At 39.6% G+C, this 21,372-nt stretch overlaps 3 protein-coding genes across 3 annotated transcripts; all 3 read right to left on the bottom strand.

Moving 5' to 3' along the window:
* Positions 1-2,287: 2,287 nt before the first annotated feature.
* On the bottom strand, positions 2,288-6,522 carry LOC126758602 (probable ATP-dependent RNA helicase kurz). Its single transcript, XM_050472940.1, has 5 exons — positions 6,347-6,522; positions 6,092-6,283; positions 2,842-6,029; positions 2,580-2,782; positions 2,288-2,500 (listed from the first exon to the last, which is right to left on the bottom strand). The coding sequence occupies exons 1-5, from the start codon at positions 6,419-6,421 to the stop codon at positions 2,418-2,420; spliced, it is 3,741 nt and encodes a 1,246-aa protein (XP_050328897.1). The 5' UTR covers positions 6,422-6,522; the 3' UTR covers positions 2,288-2,417.
* Positions 6,523-8,096: 1,574 nt separating this feature from the next.
* Positions 8,097-9,607, bottom strand: LOC126759377 (uncharacterized). Its single transcript, XM_050474111.1, has 2 exons — positions 8,695-9,607; positions 8,097-8,633 (listed from the first exon to the last, which is right to left on the bottom strand). Exons 1-2 carry the CDS (start codon positions 9,605-9,607, stop codon positions 8,164-8,166), a joined length of 1,383 nt encoding a protein of 460 aa, XP_050330068.1. The 3' UTR covers positions 8,097-8,163.
* Positions 9,608-13,657: 4,050 nt separating this feature from the next.
* On the bottom strand, positions 13,658-20,957 carry LOC126758787 (mitochondrial 2-oxodicarboxylate carrier). The gene is made up of 4 exons (XM_050473167.1): positions 20,802-20,957; positions 20,465-20,731; positions 14,491-14,673; positions 13,658-14,409 (listed from the first exon to the last, which is right to left on the bottom strand). The coding sequence occupies exons 2-4, from the start codon at positions 20,699-20,701 to the stop codon at positions 13,837-13,839; spliced, it is 993 nt and encodes a 330-aa protein (XP_050329124.1). The 5' UTR covers positions 20,702-20,731; positions 20,802-20,957; the 3' UTR covers positions 13,658-13,836.
* Between the last annotated feature and the right edge of the window lie 415 nt (positions 20,958-21,372).

Below are 21,372 nucleotides of genomic sequence, written 5' to 3' on the forward strand. Positions count from 1 at the left end.
GCATGCACCTAAAATACTTCAAACACCTTTCTGAAGATATTTGCTGGATTTAGGACAAGAAAAAATTTTGGGACACTTTTTGGGACAACTTATTTTGATTAATAATAAATTTTGCTGACATCTAAATCATTTCAGTCCACTTTCTAGATATAATTTGCCTTTACAATTTCTGTATTTTTCACTTACTACATACATATGTACGTATGCCTGAGGACGTTTTTGATACTCGCAAAATATCTTTTAGGCCAGTTTTTGTTTCAGCGCTTCTTTTAGTGTAATTACGAGATAATAAATAAATAAATTAGGTATGTGTAATGCAAGAACTTGTATGAAAGATTAATCCTAATATTAACCCATTAACTACCAATTTGTATATGCCCTTGAAAAAGTTACTTACATAAATATGTTATTCATAACAATTCATTATATGTATATACATAAATATGTATGCTGATATAAATAAATTTATGTATGTACTTGTACGCGTTTACATACACACAAATGTATGCCAATACTTGAATATCCTTGGAAAATATATACATACATACAAAGACGAATATTGCTAAAATTGTTAAAATTTAAAATTAATACAAAAACCCAAAGAGATTCCACAAATTATTGTACTTTATTACATACATACTTACATATACCTACATACATACATATACATATGTATATATGTAATAGACATATTAAACTGGTATTTTTCCAATAATATATAGCCTATCCTATACTGCTAACTAATATGTTTATAAGAATTATAACCAGAATTTCGAAAAGAAGAGATTTAAAAAAATAACAATTTAGAAACGAAATTTTAGTACTGAAATGTACAATTTACAAATGAATAATATAATTAAATTTTTTTTGGTATTTCAGATTTTAGAATTTCAGTTAAGAAAAATTCCAATTGAACCAAATTAGTTATTAAAAAATTGTATTTAAAAAAAAAAGAAAAAAAAAAACAAATATAAAAAAGTGACGGCAAAGTAAATTAAAAGGATTTTGTTACGTAATATTTTTTAGACTAAAAAGTGACTTGCTGTTTTTGCCTATTTCCACAACTATCCACTCTAACTCTACACTAAACTCTATGCTATAATACACTCTTTATTGTAAAATTTATAATCTTAAAATTTCACCGCCAAGCAAAAAGCGACTCGCAAATTGTTAAATAATTCCTCTTTTGTAAAAAACAAAAATAATAACAAAATAAAAAATATATATAATCAATATTTTCTCTTCGAAGGCATTGCGCTAATTGTTTGTATACAAATTATATAATTAAACAAATCCAAAAAAAAAGTTTAAATTAAGTATATTAAAAGAAATATTAAATTCCACTGTTTTTTTAAAGAAATTAATTACAAAATGCATAACAAGTGTTTTTCTCTTCAAAGCAACAGAAACATAAACAAATAAATAAATAAAAAGCATAAGCATATCATAAACGAATAGTTAAAATATTTAAACTATAAAAATAAAAGTATAAAATTTATAAACCAATAAAATATAAAATTGTTTATCGAAATTATTTTGTTTTCAACGAGGAGATTTTGTTAAAAAAAAATTTGGGAACACTTTTGTATATATGTATGTATGTACATATGTACATATGTAATATATTTTAACATTTTTTTATAAAACAGAAATTCTTTTTTATTTTTTTTAATTAAAAGAATTTCTTTTTAATTCAAAATTTTTTGTTATGTTTTTATACTTTTTTTTTAGATATTTTGTAATGTTTTTTTAAGATATTTTTAATTAATTTTTAAATATTTTTTTCTATAAGTTTTTTTTTTAAATATATTTTAGTTATTTCTTTATTTTTTTTTTTAATTTTTTTGTATATATTTTTATTTTTTAATTTTTTACATACATATATAAGTTTTTTGAAATTTTTTATAGCTTTTTTTTAATTTTTCTTTTATATTTTTTACATATTTTTAAAATATTTTTGTAGATATTTTGTCTATAATTTTTTAAATATTTTTATTTTAAGTTTTTTAAATTTTTTAATATTTTTTTTATATTTAATATTTTTTATTAATTATTATTATTATTTTTTCAATTTTTTTTCTATAATTCTTAAAAAATATTTTTTAACTTATTTTATATATATTCTTTTTAAATTTGTTTATATATGTATATATTTTTTTAATTTTTTTTTTATTTTTTTATTTTTTTATTTTTTTATATATTTTTTTTTTTTGTATTGTATATGTTGAATTGTTGAATTATTTTGAATTTTTAAATGGAATTTTCAGTTTCAAAGAAGTGGGAACAGTTTGAAAAACATTTTTACTATATATTTCCGTTATATATTTAACTGAGAAGGTATTTTACAGAATATGCAATGTTAAAAATATTCCATATAACTAACGGTAAGAGGTTAATTATCTATCTTTTCAGATTGCTCAACCCTCCAGTGGCGGCCACTTGGGAGACAATTCCGCGATTGAGACATCATAAAGCATGTTCTGGTACTCCTCGAGTAAAACTATGAAAATATTACAACAAAAGAGTAGATTTTTTAAATAATAAATAAATGATTTCGATTTTCTACATGCAACACTTACAGTTAGGATTGCGCGCCCACTCCGCTTGCAGCTTCTCGCGCGTATTTATTTGCTTGTTGTTGAGCGCGCGCTTGAAACGCACCACACTCTCATTTAGATTCGACCAACTCTTCACCAGCGAAGGCGGCGTGGCCTTCAGCTTCGCTTTATAGGCGGCTAAAGCGGGACAAACCTGACCATCCAGCAGAAAAACGCCAAAGTAACTGTAAATATACAAATAAGATAATAAAAGAGGAAGCGCATAGAGAAATGACGTGCGCACCTGTAGGCCTTCTCGCCCGCCGGCATCTCCACCTCGATAAGCGGCAGCTCCCATCCCGCCTTCCCGAACGTCGCGTCCACGAAGCAATACACCTTACCGTCCGTCTCTTTGTAACGCGGCATTGGCTCCTCCTTGATGTCGCGTATATTGCAGAGTAGTGGCGCGTAGAGCAGCAGCCATTCTGGTTCGATGGCGGTGATGCCGCGCATATACATTTTCGTGCCGTCACCATGCTGCGTCTCATACGCCTCCTGGTAGACTACCCATTCGGGCAGCTTTGTGCGCAGCACCGACGAAGAGTGCATGAAAACCGGTTCCACCATATCGGCGCAATTGTACGCAAACTTGAGACGACGCTTCTCTTCCTTATCGCTTACGTCCGTTAGTGGCACTTTGCGCGCCACACGATCAGCCATGCCGGCAAGTAGAATTTGTCGTAGGAAGCGCGCTTGCCCGTCAGTAGGCGGCGCCATAGACGGATCAACACACAAGTCGACGCCGGTCACATTCAAATTTATTTCGTTTGTGAGTTGCACGCGCAGTTTGCGTACCTCGGTCAGCGCTTTCGGTCGCAGCCCATTCTCGGCGCAGAACTGTGATAATTTGCCTTGTGAACCTGCGTACTCTGCCGCGCCCACAGCGCGCAACAGCACCATTGGATCGCCCAGCAACTGGTAATTGCCCGTGGCAGCCCAACTGATGCGCTTCTTCTGCCACTTATTGCGCGCAAATGTGTTGCCGTCGTCACCGTCTTCCGCATGTTCACTTACGCCCACTTCCAACAACAGCTCTTGGACCGATAGTGCTGCCACCAAGCAGACAGTGTATGGCAGTAGTTGTTGCTGATGCGAAAGCGCCAACATCTTACCAAAGCGCGGTGCAACAGGGAAACGTGAAATGACTTGACCAAGTTTGGTGACAGCCGGTGGCAGTTCCTTTCCCTCTTTAAGCGGCTCCATGCGTTCCAGCGCGCCAAGCACAACCAAGCGTTGTTCGGCCGCCTGCAGCTGCACTGTATCCGGTGGTGAGGGGAAGGGGAAATTCACTACACGATCAATGCCCATGCAACGCATCTGCAACATGAGGTCATCCACCGGTCGCTTTTGTATATCTGGTTGGCTGAAGTCCATAAAATCGTGGTTGTAAACCGCGCTCGAATACAGCCGATAGCAATGGCCAGCGCTTACACGACCGGCGCGACCAGCACGCTGATCCGCGGAGGCTTTAGAAGTGTACGTGACGACGAAGGCGCTGACGCCGGTGATTTTATCGTAAAGCCGCGTCTTTTGGCGGCCGCTATCCACGACATACTTAATATTCGGTATTGTTAGCGACGTTTCAGCCACATTTGTGCTGACTATACAAAGGCGACAGCCCTCCGGTGGCGGTTGGAAAATACGATTCTGTTTCTCAGGCGAGAGCAGGGAGTAGAGCGGCAGTACCCATAGCGGTTGTTTGGTAGCAGCTATATGCGCATCGGTATTTTCATCGCCATCCGCATCGTCCTCATCGGTATTGTCCGAACCAATTTCTGCTTCGGATTCGCTATTTTGAGCTTCGTGCAAATCGGCTTCTGTGTCATCGCCGGGCAGTTTGTAGTCGTCAAGGTTTATCTTCGGCAACGCAATTTGTGACATGAACTTCTTCTTCGACTTCTTCACGCTGCGTATGGCGCGTTTCATATCGAATTCAATGTCGGAATCGTCATCGTTGCGCGCACTCACCAACTCAGTTGTGTCTTCAATAGCTTCATCCATCTTTTCAGCTTCTTCTTTGGGTTCACTGGAGTTATCTGTACTATTTACTGCTTTATCGTCGTCTTTACCGACCGTCTTTTTCAAGTGTTCACCATTTTTTCCATCCTTTTCCGCTCCCTTTTCATTATCCTTTTTGATGTATGGAAAAGTGCGTCGCAGCTTACGCACTAGCGTGTTCACCTCCTGCTGACCCGTTAGGAACACCAAAATGCCACCATCAGGCAGTTGAGAATGTATCTTTGCTATCTTTTTGAAAGCTTCCTGCAGATAATCTGTGGGCGTGCGTCGCTGAAAATGCACCGTGACAGGAAACTGACGCGCCTCCACCTTCAACACTGGAGGCGGATATTTAAAAAGTTTCGGATTGCCTATGAAGTCGTCAACACGCAACGTGGCGGACATGATGATCAATTTTAGTGGATCGCCGCGTTTCTGCCGTAGCGGTACAATGCGCGACAGCAGCCCCACTAGTATATCGGTGTAGGCACTGCGCTCATGCGCCTCATCCAATATGATGACCGAATAGCGGCGCAACAGAAAGTCACTTTCGACCTCCTTCAGCAGCACACCGTCCGTCATGAATTTAATGCGTGTCTGTGGCGTGACGTTTCCCTCGAAACGTATTAAATAGGACACCTCCTGTTCGTTGAGGTTCATTTCACGCGCCACACGTTTGGACATGGCTATGGCGGCCACGCGACGCGGTTCAGTAATACCAATAATTTTGTTATTTTGCGCATAGCCGGCCTCGTAAAGAAATTGTGGTATTTGTGTAGTTTTACCAGAACCTGTTTCACCAGCCACTATTATGATTTGATTCTCGTTAATCGTTTCCATTATTTCTTGTTCTTCACCTAGGATGGGGAGCTTAAGGCGCGCTGCCTGCACTTCCGCATCACGATGTACGTGCACGTAGACTGTGGTACGCATTGGTACCTCAGGTTTTTTAGGTTTTGCTGCAATATTGGCTTTAGCACTCTTCTTATCTGTAGTTTTTGTGGATGTAGAGGGCTTGTCCTCTGGGTCTTCAGTTTTTATTTTACTATCCTCAACTTTTTCTTTAACAATTTTATTATTTGGTTTCTCCGCCATTTCGATATCACTCTCACTTTCACTTTCACTTTCGCTATGACTCTCACTATCTTCATTCTCTTCAAGACTGACCACATTAGGGTCACGTCTTTTTGCTGCTAGAGCCTCCTCATCCTCTATAAGCAGTTTTCGTTTCGCAGCGCCTTTGATTGCGCTTATTTTTCCCACTGCTTTGCTGCTACTTTGCTCCGTTTGACGCTGCTGTTTCTTTGCCAGCACCTCTTCAAGCGTCTGTAACTTTTTTACGCCCACCGTCTGCACTTGACTGATGGATGTATACTGCTTCAGCTCTTGCTCAGGCACTTGCACGCTGGCTAAGGCTTGTAGCAGTTCGGCGCGCTGTTAAAAAAAAAATGCAACTCAAATGTTTACAGCTCAAAGTGAGTTTAAATCATACTTACGCCTTCCTTCTTTTTCTTTTTGTCCACAATTTGTTGCAAGTGTTTGCGTTGCTTCTTCGTTAGAATTTTTACATGTTGCTGTTTATCCAATTGCACTTTGGTTGCACGCTTTTGTGAGGGCAGAGCCAATGCATTGGCGTCATCATAGCCAGCACCCGCTTCTGCAGTACCTTCAGCCCATTCAATTTTAATCTGCGTAATAAGAAGTGTAAAGAACATTGTATTTCATAAGCACAAAGCTTTGCCGGCACTTACATCCTTCACTGCCGAGTTATCCACCAGCGTTTTGTGGTTCTGACGCGCCTTGGCGTTAAACACTTTTTTACCCATTTTCACTGTATTTTAATTAAATATTCAAACAAAATGGCTCAACAAAATCTGTATTTAATAATTTCGAATGGCTACATGCGACCAGCTGATGCACGTGGTGACACCCGTTCTGCGGATTTTGACATAACAATGGCAGCGCATAACAAAAGTGATGATAAAGAAACGCACAAAGAAGCAAAACAAAAAATAGAAGAAGGTTTAAAAGAAAATATGTGTAAAAATATTCGCAAAACGTTAAAAAATGTAAACAGAGAGTAATTTTTGTGCTTTGGAGAGCTAATGCTCTCACACAGGGCGACTCAACTTATGGCATTATTGCATTTGTTCATTATATCAATCTTAAAATAGTTTTGAAAGTACTAAGATTTTATGTGTTTGCTTGCTACAAATGGTAATTTTTTTAAGTTGAAACTTGTTAAAGTTTTATAAAAAAGTTTAAATAAGTTTATTTGCATACTCACCCGTGCAGACCGGGGAACCTTGTGTCATCTTCACTGGTTTGCTCACTGGCCTAACCTTCATTTCCTTCCGTTCGCAATTCGCAGCCGTTTGACAGTTTGACTTGAAGTATCGCGAATTTAACCGCTTTTCTTAGTGCGTGCGTGAAAATATTATAATTAAAAGTTTTTATGCTAATTAATATACACGAAATTTATTAAATCTATTGTTTTACGTGTATATATGTATATTAAAGTGTGTGTGTAGTGTTATTTACTTATCAAGTGTTTCTAATTGGAATCGGCAGGATTAGAGGCACACGCTACTAGTTTTGCGACGCCCATTATATCTCCTTCGTTCGTATCGCAGCCATTTGACAGTTTGACTAGAAGTTTCGCGAATTTAACCGCTTTTTTAGTGCGTGCGTGAGAATATTAGAATTAAAAGTTTTTATGTTAATTAATATACAGGAAATTTAAAAAATCAATTGTTGCACGCGTATACGTGTATATTGAAATGTGTGTGTAGTGTTATTTACTTATCAAGTGTTTCTAATTGGATTCGGCACGATAGGAGACACACGGAGCTAGTTCTGCGGCGTCCTTCACATATTGGCCCATTATATCCTCTGCAGTGTAAGAGTGTACGTCTTACCCAGGGTAAGTCTGTTAACGTTTATTTAAACAAATTATTTATTAAGCCTTAAATATACATATTCTTCTGTTTTAATGCCATAACCTTGAATTTTGTCTTTCTACCATCTGGGGATAACAGAGTTTGTAAGTTTATACAACGTTTTGTATTTACGCACACATGCATATATAAATATAAAGAATGCTGCAACTTCAAGGGAAAAGCGTAGAAACGCCAGTTCTTGTAATTTTTCAAGTTGAACAAATTTGAAAGCTCGAAATTTCATTAGCTTAATTTTTTAACCCTGGACGTGCTTTGTTAGTCAATTCGACTAACAGTCATCGTGTGTTGCAAACAGCAGCAAAATAACGATGGCCATCCAGGGTTAACTCCCGAAAACCAGTTTGTTTATGTGGAAGTTGAAATATTTACTATTTTCGTTGTGTTGCGAATTCTAGCGATTGAAAAAAACTTAAACTTCAACCAACTTTATAAATAGAATTTTATATACATTTTTATTATAAAATTTCTTAAAAAATTACCAAATGTCTGCATGATAAATTTAACAAAAAAGTACATGGGATTAAATACAGTGATACTCCGATAAGACATAATCTAAAAAATAAGTTCATAAAAAACTAAAAAATCAAATTACACACCTAAATAATAGACTATTTATATGCACCGAAGCCGCTTGGCTGAAAGCGACCATCGTCGTAGCTGGTTTGGAAATCAGAGAAGGCGTCACGGAACTTATATGCACCCTTAGCAGGACTAGCACGACTGAAGCCGAAAGAGGAACTGCCAAATCCCGAGCCAGCGTTAAAGGAACCGAAATTATATGGAGAAGAGGGAATTGCATCATAGTAAGATGGTGAGGCAAAAGGTGACGAGGGCGCTGGCCTTGCGTTGGGACCACGTCCAAAGGAAGGCAGACGCGGTGATAGAACTTCGGGCGGTGGCCCAACATCATCATCATTTTCAGGAATTTCATTTTCATCACCTACATCGCCGTTCGTCGCGTCAGCGCCCTCCGGTGCTGCATTACTATTATCGTCTGCTTCTTCAGGTGGAATATCTGCTTCGGGTGCGGCTTCCGGCGGTCCGGCTACATCATCAGCGCTTTCATTGGATGAGGTATCTGCAAAGTGAGCTTGTGAAGCCAATCTTATGACATTTAATTAGAAGTTGGCGTATTTTACCATCTGGTTGCGCATACTGGTATAATAGTCGATCGCGTTGTGGTTGTGGCGGTGGTCGAGATCTAGTTGGAGGCGGTGGTGGTGGTGGTGCTGATGCTGCTGAAGGTCGACGCCTAATTTGTGGCATTGGTGGTGGTGCCGGTTGGGTTGGCGCTGGCGATGGCGGTGGTGGTGGAGCTGCAGGGCGTTGACGACTGCGTCCGGCTTTACGTGGCGAAGATGGCTGCGATGGTGGTGCTGGTGCTGGTGGTGATGGCGGTGGCGGTGGCGATGGTGGTGGCGCGGACTGTGCGGTAGACGCATCATCATAATCGTAATCCACAGGACCAAAGCGTGGGTTACCGCGTGACAGAGAGCCATCGTAGCCAGAAGGATAAAAATAGTCATAGTCATAGCCATATGGTGGTCTATTATAACTTGGCGGTGGACGTGGAAACGGTTTTGGGCGTGGGCGCGGACGTCTTGACGGAGCCGGAGGTGGTGGCGGTGGTGGTGGTGTCTCAGTGGTCGTGGTGGTAGTAGTAGTGGTTGGTGGGGGGCGCGTCGTTGGGTTAAATAAATCTGACGAGCTGGCAAATAAAGCAAACTTGTTAAAGAACGGATTGAATGGCGGCGGTGGCGGTGGCGGAGGCGGTGCAGGTGTAGTTGGCGGACGTGTTGTTCTCGGTCGCCGCGTTGTTGGTGGCGGCGGTGGTGGTAGTCTAGATGCGGCAAGTGTGCGCGTCACATTCGCCTTCAAATCGCTGGCAGTAGCGCTATTTAACAGCAAATTTCGTAGCAGCCAGCCCACATCCAAGCTGCGCCGACTACGATCCTGCAATTCGAGCTTTGTATTTGTGGCTGCACTTAACTCTAATGCATCGCAGCCAACGAACAACAGCGCGACGCCAAAAAGGATTCGTACGACGCGCATTGTGTACGAAAAAATCGCTTTAAGCGAAGCGTTGACTCAATATAAAAGCGGCGCCGACTAACGATGCGCGTTTGCAGTCCGGTTCACACAATATTTGCAATGGTTTAATGCCACGCGCGCACACTTTAACTTTAACAGCGTTTCGAGGGAGCTTACGACCGTTTGTTGCGGCTTGCAACAAAGAACTGTGCGCTTGGCTTGCGGAGATTTTCAGCTAAAGGTTCGTGTGCTGCAGCTTTGTAGTAAATGCTCTGGCGTGCGGCAACTAGTAAAACGAGTTAACAGCTCAATCCGTTATTATATCATGCGGACGAATGGCAAAAAAGCTTAGGCCAATACAGACGCCAGGTCGTGGAAAACGCTGCTGCCGCTGACATAGAAGCGACGGCAAGCTAGCATATTATTTGCATTTTCCTGTAGTGCTTTTTCTAGCCAGCGATTTGCTGCGGCGGAACATTGATTTTATAAATATTGTGTGCAAAACAGTGGTGTTGTGTGTAATTACTATATTATTAGTGTAAAGTTAACATTTCAATACTTAATAACAAATTATTGCTGTCAGGCGAGTTGTAATCCTGAAAAAAAATTAACATCAGAGTGCCTGAAAAGTTCAATATTTCATTTATTTCTTCAACAACGTAAATTTTTGTTTCCTGTCTTTTTAGTTCTGAACTTTCTCATGATTGAAAACGTATTGCTATTTTGGTTATATAGTTGAAGCCAATGTTGAAATCGTGTAAATCATGTGGAAATCAACACAGCTCGGCTTAGCTTGTATACATTTATTGTAATACGGAACTCAATTTTTCTATTAAACTCGAATCTCAAAACGAAAACAAGCTGTGCTTACATCTTCTACTATTTCTTCACATCTTAAAGAAATCACCTTTAAAGCTGCCACCTCAGAAAACCTACTTATAAGAGAAAAACTCTCCTCTCTATCTTATTACATCTCTCTTCTCTCTGGCAATATTCGCTCTTCTTAGTATTACTTCAAAATCGGTAGTTGTAAGACTCACTTGATTTTCGGCTCCCGTTGCTTTAGAGGCAGAAAAGGACGATTGGGATTTTAAGAAACAGAATTCGTCTAAACGTTTACCTTAAGGGCGATTAGAGGGCGATGCCACTTGCTCGACCCTTTATCTGCCAAGGGATGGCGACTCAATGTTAGGATAAGTTCTAAAATATATGACATTGTCTCTGTATATAAGATCTTTGCTTTTATCTTCACGAGATCGAAATGAGGAAACTTTGAGCTCATCTCGTTGTCTCCTACCTTTGTTTCGGTAAACTTACTCTCCAGCGTAAGAATATAATGACTAAATCATAGACAATCAATCCCGAATCTCACTGTAAGTAGGTAAGCTCTATGGTTTAAAATCACCAAAAATTATTATAATATTTGCATAAGAAGTTGTTGTTATTTCTCTTCTCTTGTTCTTACATTCTCAACTCACTTTATCCGCTTTCTATATTCTCAACTCGGGACGCGTCGTAGAGTTCAAAGTTATGCATTCGTCAGCTGTTTCACATGCCATATTGGCAGCGCTGACAGGCATAAATCAACAAAGATCGTTAGGAACGCTAATTGAATTGCAAATGAAAGCAAACAGTCTTATGAAACCAACGAAAATGAAGTCATGCAACAGCTTGTGGCACAGAAAAAAACGCAGAATATTTTTCAAATGAACCAATTTGCTCCACTTTAAAGTGGCCGGACAGCATTTTGAGCTGTAAGAGATCCAACGAACTACACACGAAATCGCAGACGCAAACATGGAATAATTATTAATACATATGCACATGCATACATACACAGAAGCATGCAGGTGTATGTGTGCTTGCGTATACATACTTAAGTCTAGGATTATCTGTAGCACCGTGCGCTTTTTTAATTCTAACAACTTGCTGGACCAGCCTACTACCGACCGCGCATGTACCAGCTCGACACATGTCCTTGAGCGCCGGCAGCCGACGCCGCAGCGCGCGGCAATGTAGCAGCAGTTGCTTGTTTTCATTTTAATTCACTTTCGAATTTAGCATAAAATACTGGTTTGTTGTGTATCAAATTGCTAAGCGCATGGGACACTTGTCAGGCCTGCTGATATATGGATTATTGAAATATCTGTGAGGGTTTTGGCAAAAGTTGAGCTTTAGAAGCATTACGTGCGGCGAACCGTCGAAGGCCAGTACGAACTATGAGTTTGACCCTAATGCGCTTCGTTGCGGTAATAGTACACTACGAGCCAGTTACCGAATGCGAAAACTAAAGTGACCTTAAATTAAAACTAATCAGCCATACTTTCAGAAAGCCTAAATCAAAACATTCGGTTGCGTTTAAAATCATTTTCAATCTATTTTAAGGTTATTTGCATAAATTTATCGACAAATGTAATGATTAGTAGGCGAAAAACCTGAATGAGTATATGACAAGCTGTGATTTGCTTGTTTGTGAACAACAGAAACTGAAAGTCAGTTCTCCTCTAGGTAAAAAACACGTAAATAGGATTAAATAGCGATTTAATTTCCTATAACCATCAAAGAATAATAATTTCCGTGAAGTACTTCTGCCATTTGGTTCCATCCAAAGCATCAGAACTTGCATTGACATCGTCTTCAATGAAGCTTAAATTTCAAGAAAACCAAACTCACTCAAACCGAGAGATTTCTTCTAATTTTTTTTATTAAAAATCAGACAAGTTGGATTACAACTTGTTTATTAATCTCAATTTGTCAAAGGAAAGACCTGAGAACTCCATTTCAGAATGTATTAAAGGTTTTGCCAGAGTATCTCAAGAAAATAGTTGCATTGGACGCTGGTCGTTGAAGGCTTCGACCTCATTTGCTCCGTTCCCACAACTCGAACCCATTCCCCGAAATTACTTTTGGAATTTTGTTCTGCCGCTACAACAACAGCAAAACAAACTTCTTTGCTCTTAAATTCTACAAAATGGAAATTGTTGGCACAAGAAGGAATCTTCGAAAGCAATAATAATGTGCAAAGCCGATGAGCTAGCCAGAAGGAGCACCCTTGCCCCGCTCACATCGGAATTCCACATTCATGCGGCTTAAAATCTTGCTGGACACTTGTTGTCAAAGTTGTATATGGGAAGGTGAGATAGAAACATATCTTTCCTTCACTGTCCAGCCTTTGCAAGACTGAGGCTGACATACCTTGGAAATCCTACCTTGGACTACTAGAAGATTAGCCGGCTCAACAAATTTTTCAAAGCGCTTTCTCGATCTGTAAGAATCTTATGATCCAGCTAGGAGTTTGGGCCGGCATTATAAACTGTCCAAATGATATCCCTCTTAGGATTGACCGCCTAACCTAACCTAAAGATATACTGAAGAAGAGAAACGAGTCTCCCTCCTCCTCCTATACCTTGAGAACAGGCATATGAATAAATATATACTAAACACAAAGCGCTATAGTGTTTCCAATACATAATCAATGTTAGCTTATGTCCAGCTGGCAGTTCCAGAAAATAGGTTTGCATATAGCAGGGCCCGTTGCGCTAAGCATCAAAATAAGCGCGCAACTGGCAAACTTTTGCAGAAATAAGCTGTGAGTTTTTGCACAATCATAAATGTGCGAAGTAATCGATAATTACACACTGCCACTCACAAACCATTCGGTATTGCATAAAATGTAATGTACTCCAATTTAATAACAACAAAAGCAACAATAGCCTCGCAGACTAAGTGATCCAGTTAGTTATCTGCCTTCGGGCCACCAAAGTGATTCGGCGCAGCCTAAAGACCTCCAGCCAACTGAAATAGCGCCCCTTGGATCCACCTCCTTTGCTCTGCGCGTCAACAGACCAGTTTCGAGTTTTATTACCCGGTCGTAAGGTTTATCATAAAGCAACAACAAAGTACTAAAGGCAGTTAAGCTATTAGACAAGTCTTCTATAGAAGCAATGAGCGAAAATTTTAGCGATTTGTTAATTATACAAAACTTTGCTCCGAATTCGCCACAGACGTCATAGAAGTCATGAAGAAAACGGCTTTTTGCAAAGTAAATTAATTCATAAGGCTTACAAAAAATAAAAATTTTACTTTTTTTTATTAAATTTTCCTTTTAAAGATATTATAACATTAAAATTTAAACAATTTATCAAGTAATCTGTATGGTACAAAATTATGTATGTATGTCACTGTGTATATACTGCTTTCGGGCAGTAAACAGGCAATTTCACAAATACTTAAAGCGCTAGCTCGGGTCCTTACAAGAACTTGTGCTGCAGAAATTCGTAGGCATACTCAAAGACTAACAACATAATGGCACCGCCTGGGCCCAGACGCATTACCTTCGGCACGAGTCCCTTGTAGAGCGCGCGGAAGCCCTCCTCGCGGTACACAATGCCAATGGAGCGGAAGGTACCCTTATATTTGACCACACCCGCTTGTGGTTGTGGACCCTGTATGCGCGATTTCGCCACATCGAATGGTATGTTGATGAAGCAGGCCAACGTGCCGGATGTGAAACCGATCAATACCTTGCGTATGAACTCCTGTGTGCTGTCCTCAAAGGCAGGCACGTAGTTCTTGACACTGTGATAGAAGCCAAAGTAGACCATGTTGAAGGTACCATTGCGTCCCATAGTCGCAGTGACACCTTTGTTGAGACCACGGAAACCCAGTCCGTCGGTCTTTACTATGCGTTTCGCCACGGACCAGGTACTCTCGGCCTCCTTCATTTTCGAGCGGTCCGCCTGCTGCGCCACTTTGACCACCTCGAAAGGATTGACAGCGATGGCTTCAATGAGACCGGCGGTCAGGCCAGCCAGCGAGAATGTCTGTTAGGTGGCAAAGTCGTTGTGAAATTAATGAAATTATTAAAAAAAAATTAAAAAGGGTTTTCATATGTTGACACTTACCAGTGGTGTAGGTGCTGGTGCTCCAAAGAGAAATAGCGGTTTAGTTTGTTCGAAACAGACAAATTTAATGGCACGCTTGGGCGTTTCCGCTATCACAGGTGGGAGAATACCCTTCCAGAAGGAGAACAAGCCTTCTTGGCGATACATTTTGGCGAAGCAGTCGAAGACGCCATTGTAGTGGCTCTGTGAAAATATAGAAAGGGAAATTGTTAATTGCTTGTTAAAAGCTTTGCAATGTTCACATGACCGGGTCAGACATCTCAACCATAGTTGGAGAGACCTTTCACTCGCTTTATAGATACGTACTTTCGTATCGTGCCAACATCGTTATTGGAACGTGGTCTAATCCTCATCTGTGTTAAAAACTAAGTGGCTTTCAGAAATCATATAAATTACCGTATCTAGAAAAAACTACATATATTCCACTACCAGTTTTTCGATCGTTTTTCGAAAAGCCTGAGCTCGGTTTACTCACCCTAATGCATCTGTACTATGCACATATCTCTACAAAAAGAAACCTATTTTCCAACTTATTTAACATTCCCCATTTCGCTTGCCTCTCAGCAGCAAGATCGCTGCGGAAATCGAGAGTTATGAGACAAGCCTCTTTCTACTTTGAAATTATATCGAATCTCATATACACATCATACATACATACATATGTACATACATACATATGTACATACATACATATGTACATACATACATATGTGGGTACATTTAGTATATTTTTTCTGTGTGACGCATTCGAAGCATCATTACTTTCGATTGAAAACTATTTTTAGGCTATTAACAAGAGTCTCTCGAAGAGAACGCTCGTTTCTGCACATATAACGGTGCTTAATCACTTGCAGACAAATCTACTTACATAATATATTATGCTTTGCGTATTGAACTCTCAATTGGTATTCCTGTTCATTTGCAAATTGGTTGCTGTTTCACTTTACGCCATCCTCATTAGCAAATCAAATGCAAAAAGCAGCCAAATACAACAACTATCATACTCCGTGAGACGTTTAATTACATTTAGTAATAAGCGTGATGATCTGTGCGGCAACAACAACGTCAATATATAGTGCATTGGTGAGGCATCTACTTATCGCTGGACGCGAGAAGCAATTTTAATCATTTAACCCTTCGAGTTTTCGGCTGAAATCGAGCAGTACGCAGATTTCAAGCAGTAAATACGAAATATTTCTTTGATTTTATGGAGCTAAAGTCCAATTTCGGTCTAAAAAAATGACGTCGGAAGACCCTGAAGTTTTAATAGACGCTCACTGTCTCTACTGTGAGTTCTCTTTACCGAAAAACCTGGGTTATGGATAATGCATAAACTCTGGAGGATCTTTGAGGGAACTTAACAGTATTTTGGAAACTGGGAAGTTTTGCCGCTTGTCTTTTCCTTGTCTTTTCTGACAACCATTTGTTTGGGTCGATGCAGTTTCATATGAGAATCGGGTATCAAAAATTAGCTTGATTCGTTATTGGTAACCAAGCCGGGGTAGTGCTTTTTGGATGGAATTCACAAATTTCCGAATAGATGGGAAAATGCTATCGCTTGAGATGGTCATTACTTTGAATAATACCATTGTACATGGTTTTCTACTACGACATCTATTGACAAAATACGAAAAGACTTTTTCGACTACCCAATATACAGGTTATAGGTTTTTTTTCGATTTTCTCGATATGCAATATTTTTATTATAAAAAATGACAAATCCAATTTACTTTAGCGCACAAAATGAATGTGAGATATTATCAGCATATTCTATGCCCCCAAAAAACAATCTCCCTGATATAGAGACCGCTTCGCTCCGCTGCCTCTTATCTGCGCATTATTTATTGTTGTTGTGGACAATTTCGGGTACTTTTGTTTTTTTTTCTTTTTTTATTAACTCGTGCACACGCCAAATATCAAGCAGTCGGTGGTTGTGCGCACTGGAGGTGCGCGGTGTTGAAAACGGGCGGGAGCAAGTGCGGGGCAGCAAATTGACGAAATCTTGTTTAGCAATAAAAAGCATTACCGGCCATATATTTTTACGTGTATGTGTGCATTACTGTTTGCATTTTGGGTAAATGAACGTATGTAGATATTTTTAGAAGTATTTTAGGGTATGCGTGTGTCTGTGTATTGACGCACTGACGCAGTTGCTCAAGTGTCAGACATGCGAAAGCCCATTAAGCTGATAACGCGATAGCTCGCACCTCCGTGCCAACTGTCTATGCGTGTAGTTGTGTGTTTGTAAATACATATTATTTTTTTAATAAACACTTTTGAGATACATATGTATGTATGTATGTATGTACATAAGGCGTAGTGTCTGTGTTATTAAATAATGTGTGAGCGGAATTTGCGCGACCAAAGTAAAATGAAAATAGAGTAATATTTAATAATATTAACAAAAGACAAAACAATGTGATTAAATAAGTGTGTATGCACATTAGGGTGCACACAAAATTCTGCAACTTAACACGAAATTTTATGAAATTAATTAAAATTTAAAAAATTAAAGAAAAACTCTGAAGGGAAAATGCAGACCACCCTAGTACTTGTACATACTATTTTTCGACATCTGAATATCACTTGTAGCCTTTAGAACATTTTTATTTTTATGTATTTATACCATGAACAGGGTATATTAAGTTTGCCACGATGTTAGATAGATAGATAGTTAATAATAAGGTATTGCACTGTGACCTAGGGTCTATTGTGCCCAGCCCTATATCACATATGGTCACCAAAGTGCAGAATCCGGAATAATTCCAGGAGCCTGTTGGGCGTTACTGAGGTGATGTGATCCCTGTCCACGTAGATGGAACCTAGGGCCCTAAGCGGGCTTCAGCGAATTGCTGGAAAATCCAGAATCAGGTGTACTATGGTTTCCTGTTCCATGTCGCAGAAGACTATGCGCAAGAGACTATGCCCATGTTGGACAAGTGCTTCCTGCTGTGCCCTGTGTAGAGCGCGACAAGGAGGTGGAATTTGTCACGAGGGAGGTTGATTATTTTCTTAAACCTTAAGAGTTTAGTGCCTGCGGCCAGTGCTGTTCTCTCTCCACTCTCTCCTTCGTGCGGAGCAGCTCCTTAAGAGTGTCGGACCCTACTGCGACGCATGGTCCTGGTCCCGTCATCTTGGACGCTGCCGCAGAGCGGGTTGGTTCGTCGGTTATCTCTGGTATACGATACGCTGGTTGCGATAGTTGCGGTGGAGATTGATCTCTACGCAATGACTTATAGCAAAAACTTATAGCAAAAACCTCTGCTTGAAAAATGCTTGGAAAACGTCTCATTGGTAAGAATATCTTGCTATACGATAACGCAATGCCTGCTCCAATGCTTTCCGGTGTTTTCGAGCCGTCAGTGTACCACTGGATAGTACTGTCTCTCAGCAGTTTATCAAGCGTGGAGTCATTCCACTCTGCTGCAGAGAGTAACTCTAAAATTCTTTGTGAAGTTAAAGCTCTTTCCCCTAGTGCCTTCATCTGTTGATACAAAACCCTGCCATGCAAACTGAACGTTCGGAACCAAGTGCTTGCATGGAAAACTTTTTCATTTGATGAGACATTTTAAAGAAATTTAGGCATCGGTTCAATCTCTGAAGAAATTGTTCAGATTGGTTCACTATAGCTTACAGCTGTCACACAAACTGAACAATCAATCTAACAACTTCGTTATTCGTGAAAGGAATTATAGCTTCGCTGCAACCGATGTTAATGTTTTTTCTTGTTATTTGAATATTTTCTGAAAATATTTTTGTATACATATCTATATTTTATGTTTTTTATTTATAAATTTTCTCTAAATGTTTTATTACTTTTTAGTCATATGTATATTTATGTTTTCAAGCAAATCTTAAATTGCTTATCTAAATGCCATTTATTTACCTTGACCTTGAAATGCCCTTTGGCATACAGTATTACAAACATGCGCTCCAATGAATAGTCTAAACTGGCGCACCGTCAAGGCATGAAGCCACGCTGTTGGTAATTACCATAGCAAGCGTGAAGTTCAAACAATTTAATGATTAAACTCTACTTAAGAAATATTATTGGCGAATGTGTTGCAAGTTTTCGAAAGGCAAAACGACCAATTTAGTAGAAAGTAGCTCTATACAATCGGCTGACATATTTCTATCTATCTAATATAGGGAAAAATATTTAACGATTCAGTCTACGCGCACAGTTTATATAAATAAGTCCGGGTCAATTTTGATCTTGACTGTATTTCGGGTATTTTTATTGATTTGCCGTTCTATGTTCAATCAATATTTATTACACCAATTGAAACTAAGTTGGCGTAGGAAATATGCTTCCCATCGTCGAAATATGGTCTCAACACTATAAGGTTTTCAGCGAATCTGTTAAAAAGAAAACATTCAGCTGTTTTGCAAAAAATATTGAAAATTTTGTTCGAAAGCTTTTTTTCGAAAAATTCGACTCCTTTTATTTAAAACACCTAGAAATTTTAAGTTCTCTTCGGGTACTTTTCTAAATTTTAATTTTAAATAATTTTTCCTTTTACTATACGTTTGAGAACCCCGTTTTCTGTTAAATATACGTATTTCCATATTTTAATTTTTTATTACACCCAGACTCGTATCTCTGTATCCACACGCTTTTATCTTTTAAAGAGCTTAATCTTTGTATTACTTATAAATCCCACTTCTGCGATATAAGCCACAGAACACGATACGCTTGAAGTGGTTTTATAAACGCAAACATATGAGTTTACGAGAGCAGTCTGATAAATCGACGAACCTTTGCTTAGTTTCCTGAAATTCTCTCCAAACAATGTTCTCCCAAGATATCCAAAAAAGTGAACGATTTCCACACGTTCCTCTATCTTTCGCCTGAATAGCAGATTTCAAAGTCGGGCAGGTGATATACGCCCTCAATTTCAAGTTTCAACAGCAGAGTTGAACATTTCTTTATCTTTGACCTTTGGTATTTTTTGTTGACTTTATGACATATCTCTCTCAGAGAGCTCTTAAACGTGATCAGCTGTTTGTTGACAGCTGCATTGTTGCATTTATTGTTAGAATATTTAAAAAGTCACTGATTTGAGGAGCTCATATTTTATATAGACATATTAGTTAGCTCTTGAAACCGCCTAGTCTTCCCTCTCATACCTTCCACCATCCCTCTGGCCAGTCTTTCGAACATCTTTGTAAATATTGGGTAGTCGAAAAAGTATTTTCGTTTTTTGTCAATAGATGTTTGTGGACCAAAAGTAGCGCGTTTTTATTTCATTAATTTTTTTATTTTTTGTATTTACTTTTTTACTTTGCTCATACAACAAAAACTGTCACTCTCATTTGACATGCGCTCTTTTGACTTTTCTTCTTTTTTTTTACTTTTTACTTTACAAAACATTTCAGTTTGTTTTTGTTTTGTGCTTTTTGGGGACTTTTCGCGGCTATTGATGATTAAGGACAATGTCAATGTTGAAATTGTTGGACCGCGAAGCAGGAAGAGAGTGTTGTTGGGGTGCATGGGGTACACGTCTTAGCTTGTGAGGTGAACTCATGTGTTCAGGCGAAGGGCTGATTTTGAAAGTTTTAACGCGATTTTTAGATTAACTTGGGAAGATACATACTATAGTTTGTACCTACTATTTTGTATTTTGTACTATCCTATACCACACAAAAATTTAACTAATCTTTTCTAATAATAACTGTTTGTTAGCTTTGCGCTTCAAGATTAAATTGTTTATCTTATCAGACGATTAGAAAATTCCAAAACGGCGCTAATTTATCAATTAGCATAGAATTGTCAACACAGCCACACACACACACAAACAAAAGCTGCACTAGCCCAACACACACACATTCAAGCGCGCGCTTACAACTTCGTCTTCAACGTTGGCGCGCTCTCGCAAAAGCGATCCTCAAGCACTCACTGCACACACTTTCACACACAATGCTGTCGCTTTCCACACTCGCGCTGGCAATCAGTGCGCGCTGCGCTACCCACCTCTCCCAGCGCTTTCGTCGTCGTCTGCAACTGCATACGCGTCTTCACCACATCCAGCGGCTGCATAATGCAAACCTCCACAAAACCAGCCGAGCCGCCGGCCATCACCTGCAGCGCAGCGCGTTTCAGCGCGGAAATCTCTTTCGGCGCCTCCGGCTGTTGGTGTTGTTGGCGCGCCACAAGCACGGCGGGCGTCACGGCACTTGCTACTGCCTGCTGCGTGGGTGTTTCGGACATTTTTCTTTGTGCAAAATTTTGAATTTTGTTCTGTTAACGTAGAATTTTGTTTGTATTTTAAAAATCACAGCAATTTTGGAATTTCCAACTTTTAAATTACGCGTTGCTTCTGCTCTGCCTCTGTGAACTGCCTGCGCACTTTGCAGCAATTGCTAAACACTTTCCACTCGTAATCTGTCAATTCAGTGAATCTTCGGCGTACACTTGCGGTCGCGTTGAGCTCACCCGTCCAACTGCCGGCGGACGTTGGCTGTTTGGCAGCCAGTGCTGGCGAAGAGTGTGTGTGCGCGCGATGAAGCCGAACAAAGCAACATTCGGCGAGCGCGTGCAAAGAAAGCGCACACGGAGAATTCCAATATTCCGCTAGCGCTCGCGGAGAATCTTCGCTGACGTTCTGGGTGAGGGGCGCGCCAGCCGTCCGAGTATGAGTGTGTGTGTGCAGCGAGTCGCGCACTGCCGGCATTATGTGTCAATGCAAATTATGCGAATTTCCTCAGATACTTACGGGAGTGTGTGTGTGTGTTTACGTAAGTGTGTGTGTGTGTGTGTGGGTGTGTTTACGTATGTTTGGAAAAAATGCGGAATTTGCCGCAGCTGCGCTGTTCATTAATATTCCTATAATCGCTCAATCACACTCTCCACTTGCTTTCTAAAGGGTCTCACAGTAGGGA

The sequence above is a fragment of the Bactrocera neohumeralis genome, chromosome 5 (assembly GCF_024586455.1).
Source record: "Bactrocera neohumeralis isolate Rockhampton chromosome 5, APGP_CSIRO_Bneo_wtdbg2-racon-allhic-juicebox.fasta_v2, whole genome shotgun sequence".
In the NCBI taxonomy this organism is placed as follows: domain Eukaryota; kingdom Metazoa; phylum Arthropoda; class Insecta; order Diptera; family Tephritidae; genus Bactrocera; species Bactrocera neohumeralis.

What these genes read in the sequence shown, in the direction of transcription:
- LOC126758602 (XM_050472940.1), bottom strand. Translation starts at nt 6,421, where the DNA reads ATGGGTAAAAAAGTGTTTAACGCCAAGGCGCGTCAGAACCACAAAACG. An exon ending in AAAAGAAAAAGAAGGAAGGC is followed by an intron (nt 6,030 to 6,091) that starts GTAAGTATGATT and finishes TTTTTTTAACAG; the next exon opens with CGCGCCGAACTGCTACAAGC. An exon ending in GTGGGCGCGCAATCCTAACT is followed by an intron (nt 2,501 to 2,579) that starts GTAAGTGTTGCA and finishes ATATTTTCATAG; the next exon opens with TTTTACTCGAGGAGTACCAG.
- LOC126759377 (XM_050474111.1), bottom strand. Translation starts at nt 9,607, where the DNA reads ATGCGCGTCGTACGAATCCTTTTTGGCGTCGCGCTGTTGTTCGTTGGC. An exon ending in CCAGTATGCGCAACCAGATG is followed by an intron (nt 8,634 to 8,694) that starts GTAAAATACGCC and finishes CTCACTTTGCAG; the next exon opens with ATACCTCATCCAATGAAAGC.
- LOC126758787 (XM_050473167.1), bottom strand. Translation starts at nt 20,701, where the DNA reads ATGTCCGAAACACCCACGCAGCAGGCAGTAGCAAGTGCCGTGACGCCC. An exon ending in CGACGAAAGCGCTGGGAGAG is followed by an intron (nt 14,674 to 20,464) that starts GTGGGTAGCGCA and finishes ATATTTTCACAG; the next exon opens with AGCCACTACAATGGCGTCTT. An exon ending in CACCAGCACCTACACCACTG is followed by an intron (nt 14,410 to 14,490) that starts GTAAGTGTCAAC and finishes GCCACCTAACAG; the next exon opens with ACATTCTCGCTGGCTGGCCT.